The sequence below is a fragment of the Pterocles gutturalis genome, unplaced genomic scaffold (genome assembly GCF_000699245.1).
Source record: "Pterocles gutturalis isolate BGI_N339 unplaced genomic scaffold, ASM69924v1 scaffold13852, whole genome shotgun sequence".
NCBI classification, from domain to species: domain Eukaryota; kingdom Metazoa; phylum Chordata; class Aves; order Pterocliformes; family Pteroclidae; genus Pterocles; species Pterocles gutturalis.
Window position 1 is genome coordinate 1 of NW_010112978.1, and position 10,781 is coordinate 10,781.

At 42.3% G+C, this 10,781-nt stretch overlaps 1 protein-coding gene across 1 annotated transcript; it reads left to right on the forward strand.

The window, feature by feature from the left end:
- Positions 1 to 3,584: 3,584 nt before the first annotated feature.
- GJB7 (gap junction protein, beta 7, 25kDa) lies at positions 3,585 to 4,419 on the forward strand. Its single transcript, XM_010074281.1, is given in 2 exon segments — positions 3,585 to 4,174; positions 4,176 to 4,419. Coding segments are annotated over 2 exon segments (834 nt in total).
- Positions 4,420 to 10,781: the final 6,362 nt, after the last annotated feature.

Genomic DNA, 10,781 nt, shown 5'->3' on the forward strand with positions numbered 1-10,781 from the left:
TCTATCTATTCTCCACCCAGCCTGTATTTTCCTCATACCGCTACCACTAGCAGTGGTCGTGGTGGAAGTGAACAACTTGGCCAGCACACAGACCAGGAGGGCTGTGTTTGCTCATGGGTCATCAAGCCTCACTTGGCTTGTTTCTGAAGAGTCTTAAAAAACAATCAATATCAATACTATGTTAATGTTACAGCTGTACTTATTTTATGATAAGAAATGAGTTGTCTGAACTTGGCAAGGTTGATTTTTATGTTTTCTCTTGTTGTCTCTTTAATAAAGACCTGGAGATCACCTTACATTGTCACTCTCGCTGCTGAACAAGAAAAAAAGGCATTGCAAGGTTCGTGGTTACAGCTTTACTTATTTTATGATAAGAACTTGGCAAGGTTGATTTTTATGTTTTCTCTTGTTGTCTCTTTAATAAAGACCTGGAGATCACCTTACATTGTCACTCTCGCTGCTGAACAAGAAAAAAAGGCATTGCAAGGTTCGTGACTTGTCGCGATAGTTTTTCAGCTCACGGCAGATGTGCAAGTTTGGATAGCTGGTGCACACACAGCTTGTGGGGTGACTTTGGATGGAGTTCTGCTGTACCTTGGTGCTCCCAGGAGGTTTCCTGCTCCCTCTTCTTCTGTAGCAGAGCACTGGAATAGATGCACCATGCTGGGGCGGGGCTAGTGGAGCTTCCTTCAATTTAAGAGCAGACTGAACTGTCAGGAACAGTATATGCACAATGAAGCCTCCTTAGGGGAGAGAATGAAGCAAATCAGTGTTTCTCAGCCTGTGGACCTTACACCTCTGGCGGTCAATAAGGAAGCAGTGGGTAGAACATGAAACAGACTCAGCGACCATAAAATGGATGCACACTTCCTTATGTCAGCAAGCAAAGAAAATAAGGGGAAAATGTAGTTACTAAATGAACATTTGAAGTTAAGCTTCATTATTTGTTTGGTCATCTATGGAAACCACTGTGACAACGCTTTTTTTTTCTTTTCGTCATAACACTGAGATGATCCTTGGTGTTTAAAAAAAAAGCACTGTGATAATGTTCTGATTAAATTGTAAAAAAAAAAATTGAGAAGATGAACTCTCAAGATCATTACTAGCTCTGCTTTTTTGTGATCCTATACCCTCCTCTCTGATTTTTCTAATTCTGCCCTCTGCTTTATCATTTTTGTGACTATGTTCTCTTTCTTCCTGTAAAAAAAAAAAAAAAAAAGGTGAGTTGTAGGTGCAGCAAAATACTCCCATTAGTAATGTTTATATCAGAAAAAGAAATTGTTTTTCGGTCTCTCAGCCTGTGAGGTACTCTCAGCTTGCTTATACAGAATTTATAGATCCACCATTCCCAGGCTCATGTTCTTTCTGCTGTTGTTTACTGTTCCTTCTCCATTTCCCATAATACTGTGCCTTCTTCCTGTGATTTGCCTGCTCTCCAAGCTCTGAGCTGCCTTTTTGTGCCCCTAGCACTTTAGATGTTTTCCCCAGTTCCTCTCTACTTAGTCAGTTTGTTCTTGCATTTTCTTACTTTTTTTCACATTTTCCTCTCCACAAAGATACCTTTTCTGCTTTTAAAGTAATTAAATTAGCAGAGATGATTGAAATCTAGGTGAACTAATTCTCTGAGCACTATGCTTTTCAATGGCCAATGCGCATTGACCAGCCTTCTGCAGACCTCACTGAATGACAGAAGTGATTATTTGATTAATGTACTCAACAACAATAGCATTATTCAAACACTTTACACAATGTACCTAAAGGTACATTTGCAGCTCCTTGTAACAGAGGAGCTCTGCTGGTTACAACCCAAACGATGCCATGAAACAGGCTCTGTGGCCCTTTAGGCTCACGGCTGAATGTTGTCTTGTACAACCACTTCTTAACATCAAGTGAAGGCTGCAAGTGGAAAAGCTCTGCAGACTTCTGGCTGCAGCACACCACTGACCACAAGACCTGCCCTGCAGTCTTTTAATAAATTTCAGTTTCTCATGAACAGAGCACATAGGTCAGGAACTGTCTTTAGTTCTGTGAAATCCCTGCTGCCTCACGGCCAGGCATCTAGGTACCAGAATGCGTTGCCGTCTTTCAAAATAGCTTTGCAGGAATTTCATCCATCTGATCTTCTGGCTGGCTAGAATTTGCCTGTTGCTCAGGATCTGCTGGAGATTTTAGTCAAATCCTTAATCCCCGTTTTCTTTGCGCATGGCTTTCCTTTCCTCTTCACATCCTTCTCAATGTGTGATTGGCAAAAAAAGGTACAAGGAAGTAGCAGCTCAGCTCTGGGAATAGAGACCTCAAAGGACATTTCTTAATCTGTAAGAGACCTCAAAGGTGGCCTGATTTCCACCAGTTCCCACTGATTTTTGTGCCTGGCTGGTGACCCAGCATATCTTTAATTTTGTCCTGACTTGTTCAGCTGGAGGCTCAGAGCTGGGCTAACTCCATAGGTGACATTATGTTAGAAATGGATGGTGCAGTTCTTACGGCCATTAGCAAAAGTCCACTCACAGCTGTGCTTGTTTTCCACGGAATAACAAAGTTCAGTCTTCCCTTCTGTAGTGCTCGTGCACGTCTTAAAATCCTAGGAAAGGTCTTTTGAGGTTTTCCTTCAAATCTCCAGAGGACAGCTCTTGCACAAGATGCGTTCATACAAGTCAATATTCATGCTCTCTCACGTGAATGTTTCGTTTCCTTGCCTGTGCTTTATTACACAGCAGCATTTTCACGCTTTGCTATTCGGCTCCTTTGAGACTGCTGCAGTGACTGGGTATTACTTCTCTAGAAAGCATTAAAGCCCTAGTGCTGCTGTCTTGAAGAGCTTGATTTAAACCTCTGCTTGTGCTCTAATTGCAGACATGGAGCACAGAAATAGCTCTTTAATGACAAAGTCACCACCCTGCCAAACATGTTTAAAAGCATTCAAGCATATGTCTGTTAGGATATAAGCCAACTGATATTCCCCCATTATTCTTTTTTACTTGCAGCATAAGGAGTAGCTTGGTAACCATCCTTTGTGAGAACATCTTTTTTCAACATCCTTCCCAGTGTAAATCAGCAACACCCTCATTTCTGCAGCTGTCCCACTGTCACCAACTCTCATGGCAGCAACACAGGAATACCCAAACAGGCAGATAACCTTGTTTGCCAGCAGGAGTCTGGCCACAGGCAGAGGTCACGACGGGCTGCGGAATCAAGGGACAGCAAAAGGAGTACTGAGCTTTCCATCTGTGTTGAGCTTTGTGATGCTGTGCCCTGATGATTGCTCATACTCAGGCTTGCCAGCTGATGAACTTGCTCGTACATCAGTACTAACTGCAGCGACGGCAGCTGGCAGCGGGGTTTGCATGTGCCACTGCAGCCACAGAGGGGGACATTCTCCCTCCTGCTAGGCAGAGCTTGCAGGAGCATTAGATGGGATGAGGACATTAAAAGATAGAACACACAGGACTGGAAGCTTCTCAGATTTCCCTCCTCATGTCTGCCAGACATTCTGTGTCCTAGGAATACATCTATTTTTTTGCTTTTATAAAATAAAGGAGCTTGGTATCCTCAAAGATCCGTGCAGACCTTGGAGGTGGGGAAAAATGAGCTGGGGATTCCTATGTGATCTGCTGAGTGGAGTGAATAAATATTCAACGGGAATCGGAAGAATTTGGGTAGCAATTGTGTTCATATTCCGCTTACTGGTTTACCTTGTGGCTGCAGAAAACATCTGGAAATAGGAACACGATGAATTGGAATGTAATATCAAGCAGCCTGCTTGTGAAAATGTCTGCTTGGACCATTTTTTTCCTGTCTCCCACATCAGACTTTGGGCTTTGCAGTTAATCATGGTCTCTACCCCTTCACTCTTGGTTGTTTTTCATGTTGCTTACAGAGAGAACAGAGAGGAACACCACAACCAGAAACTTCATGTAAGTTCAGGAGAGATAGATGATGGATTGCTGTGCACTTACCTTATCAGCCTTATTTTAAAAACAGGATTTGTAATATATTTTCTTGTTCTGTTTTATAAATTGTACAATGGATTCAAAGTACTACATCTTGTGAAATGTGACTTAAGACCATGTCCCAATACCGCAGACTGCTATATTTCCAAACCCACGGAGAAGATGATTTTCCTCTATTTTCTGATGGTGACTTCATGCCTGTGCATTTTATTAAATCTAAGTGAATTATCTCCTTTTCAAATACTCCACAAAATGTTATCTGAAGAGGTATATCAAGAAACATCAATGTTCAAAAAGTGATTGCCACAAATCAGAACTCATCGGTCACAACAGACCAGCAGCTACAGAATGGTTCCACCACAGCTCCCTGTCCTTGCCTCTGAATATACAAGACAAACGTGAAAAAAGTTCCCTGTTGAAAGGACAGTTACATAGGAAATACTTTTTCTCTATTAGTTCTCTTATTTGAGTGGAAAAACTCTGTTGCATTGTGTATGCGATACACAGAATCATCTAGATCTTTTCATGTGGAAACAAGAGGTGTAGAAATCTGAAAATTCCATCTAGTTTTAATATAAACACAGCTGCTTATGATAAACCATGCTGAAACAACTCCTCAAACAGTTGTGGCTTGAATATTACACGGAATTGCTTTGGTAAGAGCAAAAAGAGGCTTTTTCTATGCAGAGTTAGAAGAACCTGGGATTGATTAAGATGCTGAAGGGGGATGTACAGCATTATCAGGTGGGTGGATCTGATAAGTACTGGAATAGCAATTGGAAAGTGCTGGCAGACAGTGGCTGCTGGTGTCTTGGAGTGAGCTGGATGGTCACAAACCCATTCCACTGCACTACTGTAAGACATCTCAAAAAAAAAAAAAAAAAAGAAAAAATGGTAAGAGGCAGACAGATCTAGTTTAGCCCACGGTGATAAAGACAGACCTCTTTATTTAGCTATTTGTGAAGCTCCTCCTTCTGGAGGTATTTGAGTCCTCTACAGTTTTTAGGGTATTTATTGTCAGAATATATCCCGTAAGAAAAGGTACTTGCTCACACTTGTGCGGGCAGAAGATAACACAGCACAGAACTAACTCCTGGTCACTTGCACTGAGCAGCTCCCGAGCCATTGGACTTTTCTTCTGCTCTGCCACTGTGGCATTTAAGGGAAAAGATAATTTCCAGTTCCCTAGGATCTGAGTAGAGAAACACGCTCTGCACAATATGGCAAAAGAGTAGCCAGCAGTCCCAGTACTCAGTAGCCCAGAATCCAGTCCCTTTAGTAAGGCTGAAAATACTGCTACTCCTTCATAGAACATGTGTAATCTAAAAATAAGAAAAGCCTCCAGGAGAAACAAAGTAAAAAACAATCATATATTTCCTCCCCCCCCAAACTTCAGACTCTCTCATTAAACACCACACATCTCCGCTCTTTGCTACGTGTGCCACTTGGGCTACCAGGAAAGGGACAGAAATTAGCTACGATGTGTCTTCTAACTGGACTTCTGAGATGATAGGAATCAAGTACCTAGAGAGACTTATTTCAGGGTAGTGTTGTTCTTTCTGTTGCTGGGATGAAAGACCTTTGGATATACATCGATACTGAGCCTGATCAAAGCACACCCTTCAGAGAAAACCACCAAACCACCAGCTGCAATAAGTGGAAGGAGGTGAATTGATTATATTGTTCATGCCAGGATGAAGAGGAGGAAACAGCAGCAAAGGCACATTAACTACTTTTTCACTCTAAAAAACCTCAGCTTTAGTTAAAAATTGTTATGAGTACTGAGGTACCAGTTACAGAATTAACTTTAAGAACTAATGAATAAACTGTGTGCTTTTCACTGGGATTTTCAAGCTTTTTTGCTAAAACAAACTTGCTTTTATAAAAGGTGAAAATGGATTTGCAGTCTCCCAGATACTAGCTTGCCAGCTTGTGGCCAGTTGAAGTTTTACATCTCGAGTGATGCGGAAGCAGTGGGTAGATCGAGGCAATGTGCTTCACACAATTCGGAACGTTTTCTGTTGAATTTCTGCACGCACACGATGTGGCTCATGACAGAAATGCAGCTGACGCTCTCCTGGACAAAACCCACCGTGGAGTGCATGAAGCAAACCCACCGCCCATCAGCCCTGTGTCACTGTGACTGCCACAGCTGGAGTAACTGAGAACAAAACCCCAAACTATCTCGGCCCTTTTGTACCCTATGGCATCATTTTTTTAAGACAATGGCAACACTATCAAAATAAAAAAAATGTTTCCAAAACAACTGTTTTTTTAATTATTGAGGACAGATTTTAAGACAGCACATTAATTAAAAGGTTTTATTTTTAAAGCAAGGTTTATTTGAGAGAAAATGAAGAGAAGCAAACACCGTTTAGCCAACACAGGTTTCTGATTAAATTTGTGCATTAGCTGCTCTCTAGTTAAAAATATATTATCTCAGGGCTTGAAGGGTTTTAGAGCATCCCCTAAAGCTCTGTGTCTGGTCAGAGAGTCCCGCTTCGACCAAAAATTTTCCTGTGAAACAAGAATTTTAATTCTTTGGAATGTATATTCAAGTTTTTATTTCTATCTTCAACAGCCATGAAATGATAAATAAATTCCAAAATCAACAGGTTTCAAGTCTTGGAGGATACTTCAGTTTTTCCAAAGCCAGCACCTTACAGGAGAAATACTCCAAAAAATGATTATGGACCAAGTCTGTGTAACCCTCGACTCAACTTTGTAGCCAACCACCAAGTGGCTTTTACATCGTGCTGCAAAATTAGTGTTTGACTGAGCCACCAGGGAAAAGGAAACGAGCATCACACAAGGCAGCTCTGTCCAATTTTATTTCACCTGAGAGAACAGAAAACACTCATCTACTTTCTGAATCCTTGCTCTTGGCTAGCATTTGGTCTTTTACTGGCTCCTTCCACAACCCTTTCCCCACCTTTATACACCTTTGGGCTCCAGTTGAAGTTTCACTCATCCATCCATCCCTGAAGTCGTTTGCTCTTAGGCTTTTTGGTCCAAATGAGTTTGGAGGCTCAGTCCCTAAACTAAAGGTTTAAGGGTTTTTATTAACATATTCAGCTTCCAAGTCACTCAAACGGACAAAATTTTAAAAATTCCAATTCAAGTACTGTGTTTTTTTCTTTTCGCAGTGTAAAAGTACAGTCTCCTCAAGCACATACAGCAATTGGTAGGAAGCTGATCTGAGCCCATACAGTAACGCAGAAATAACATGATCACTCCACGCACATCATACAAAAATATTTACCTCCTTCATATTTCAACGTCTCCGCAAACACTAAAAGATCCATGTCTTACACAGATCGCTTTCTTTAAAACCCAAATCATCTCCCTGCCTTGTGACAGATGAAGTTTGGAAAAAAAAGTTTCAGAAAAAACCATTTCCCTATTTGCTGATAGTTCCTTCTCTCTGCTCCCATCTCCAGTACCCCTGGCGCTGTTTCCCACTTTTCAATAGGACCATCTTCTCCGGACCAAGGCTCCAGCCAGGGCTGAGCAGTGCACGAGCAGGAGCTCCTCTAGCCCGGGGGACATGTCCCTGCCCTACGCAGGTGGGAGCCCCAGCCAACTAATTCTTTGGTACAGAAACTAATTGCAAGAATACAGCCAACTCCTTGTCCTCACCCGAGCCACTGCCCGTTTTCAGTGTTCCTTCTACCAGCATTGCTCCCTCGCTATCCAGCAGCTGTATCAGGACATCCCAGCAGAACGCTCGAGGAATAACGATCCCCCCTGTCCTGCTGAGAATGACCACCCCAAAACACGTGAGGACAATCTCACTACTCTTATTTACACTGAATTAGGGCTCAGAAAATGTAGGATTTCCTTATAGCCAACCACAAAAGAGGCTGACGGCCATTGTAAAGATGTCTTTGAATCACAAACCAGTCTGCACTCTGCATCGACTCCTTGATGTGGTTGCTTCAGCAACAACTGCTGTTTCCCTCAGCACACTCCTGATGGTGACAAGGGGTTTAAAAGAAAGGGGCTATGCTCAAATGCCCCACAGTTTATGGGTGACACGCCTGGAGGACAGAGACACAGGAGTAAGGAGAGAGGGGAGAAGACAAGAGAGGGACCGGGCGTGCGGGCAGGGGCGGGCAGCACCCAGGGGAGCTGGGGCACCCAGCAGGCTGGGGTGGTGCTGGCAGAGCTCGGCTCAGCCCCCCAGAGCCCCGTCCCGCCTGGCAGCCCCCAGGGCAGGGGTATGGCTCCAGGCTCCAGAGGAGCTGTCAGCTCAGGCATGCTACCGCACCTATAGCTGGAGGCTTTATGTGTTACTCAAGATAAAATATCTAAATGCAAATACCAAAATGCTGGGGCACCCAGCAGGCTGGGGTGGTGCTGGCAGAGCTCGGCTCAGCCCCCCAGAGCCCCGTCCCGCCTGGCAGCCCCCAGGGCAGGGGTATGGCTCCAGGCTCCAGAGGAGCTGTCAGCTCAGGCATGCTACCGCACCTATAGCTGGAGGCTTTATGTGTTACTCAAGATAAAATATCTAAATGCAAATACCAAAATTATTTCCTCAGGAACATTTCTAAGTGGCTTTACCAAACTAACCACAGTGCCCTCTGCAGTCCATGACATCACACCCTGCCTTTGGTCCCCCACTTTAAGTTTAAAATACTGTTTTTTAAAAAGAAAAAAAAATACTATACTAGCTTACCTGTTGGACAGGCTGTCAGTACCCGCCTAGACGGGAGTGTGCCATGGATGGCACTGACTGTATTGGTACAGCACCCACTTGAATTGGATTAATTCGGATAAGAATGAGACAATATTAACAACTTCATTGTCAGAAATTCAGACACTAAATTCAGATCCAAACCAGAAATTATTTCCTAGGTATTTATGACACTGGAATTTTTTTTCTTTTTTAAAAAAATATCATTCCAGTATAGCAATGTGTAGTTAAGTAGTTGTATACTATTCTCAGTCCAAAAACTGCAAATAATGTGGTAGCTATCACCGGGAATGTCAATGCTGAAACTACTTAACTTATAGAACCCAAAATTCTTCTAAAAATTAACAGCTGTGAGGTCTGTTGAGTAACTGCAGTGGTTAGGTACATCTGAAATCAAGAGATTTCTGGTGAGCTTTTTGGATCCTCTCCAGAGTAGGTTCTCTGCCATCTTCTCCCCTGCAGAAGATCCTCTCTACGATCACCGCAGCTGGCATCCAACAGCAACTCCATCCAGGAGACCACGCAGCCTCTGGGAGGCATCATGTGCTTGTAACGATTATAATGAACTCTAGTCCTAGAGGTAAAATGCAAGGATTTGTTTTGGTTTTCTCATTCTCAGACCACACCTTTGATTTACTGACTTGGCAGAATTATCAGTTTACTCCGTTGAGAGGGATTGAAAGCAAGAGGAGCGAATGGACTCCGTTCAAACGGAAGCACGGGCTTTCTTGGAAGGGATGCAATTTAGCACCAGATAGCAAACCAAGGGCTGTGCCCAAGTTGAAATGCTGTTGCCTTTCTGCTTTTTTGTACATAATCCTCACTCTCAGAACAAGTCCCTTTATTTGCTTGTAGGAACGTGCCCTCTGCACTGATATTCAAATAAACTGTCAAAGATTGCAGGTGAATAGTGTAAGAGCAATCAAGTGTAGCATTTAATGCGAAGCATGGCAAGACAAGTTTATAGAAAAAAAAAAATCAAGCCAATCTCTCCCAAGATAAAGACTATTTTATATTACTGAAGGTAGGTCACATCCAGCAATGAAAACAATCCAAGAAAAATTTTTGGTACCACACAATCCAGCTGTCTTGTCCCATCCAAGTTATGCATAACCATGCGTGAAAACCAACACCGGAGATTCCTGGGCACTGCCAGCTCCCACCAACGCGTTCATGCTTTTGGGTACTCAACAAACGGGATACCTGTTGTTTCGGTTAGCAGCATACAGAGGAATTGCTCCAATCCCGGGCACTACAAGTGGCACTGCTTCTGAGGCTCGGTCCAGTGTGGGAAAGAGGCAGGCGGCAAGAGTGCTGCCAGGTACAGTCAGCGAGAGGCGGAAGAGGGCGGAGGGAATCAGCGAGAGGGGGAAGAGCGCGGAGGAAGCCTGTGCCATCAATAGAGCACAACCACCGAGTTTATCTGCAAGATCACAATCCCACTTCCCTTTCAGAAAGTGCCTTGTTTATTCAGTTTTTAATGGTATGGCATAAGGACTCACGTATTTTATAGATAGATACCAAACTGGTATTATCAAAATAAACCATCTGTTTTATAAACCCACTATTTACAAAAACGGTTTCTGAAGTTTTTTTGTTTTGTTTTGGTTTTTTAACAAAAATTAAACTATACACCAATCTAAGTTACAGAAACAAAAATAACCTTTATAAGATAACATGTATAAAACAAGAAATGAAATGTGATTTTATTTAAGGCAATACTGGGCTACTTCACAAATCACCACCTCAAATATATACACTGCTCCACACTACTAATTTTCTATCACATTCACAATGGATTCTTTAATACCAAATATTGTTTTAAATCTCCAATGTAGCAAACTATTTTTATTCACATTTCCATTTTTATTATGGAATCATAAATGCTTTGTATCCAATTGAAAGCAATGAAAAATGTAGCTATAAGAAAACTATTATATTTATGAATTAACTACATATGAATATCATCCATAGATACTGGATGTTAAAATTTACAAAAATGAGAGCGTGTCAGTACATTTAACCTATGAAATGTGATCTTATCCAGCTCCTCTCCTGTAAATAAATGCTTTATGCAAAATAAACTGGATATGGCAGACTCAGCTAGTTTTAGTTCAAAAGTTCTTAATTTAAAA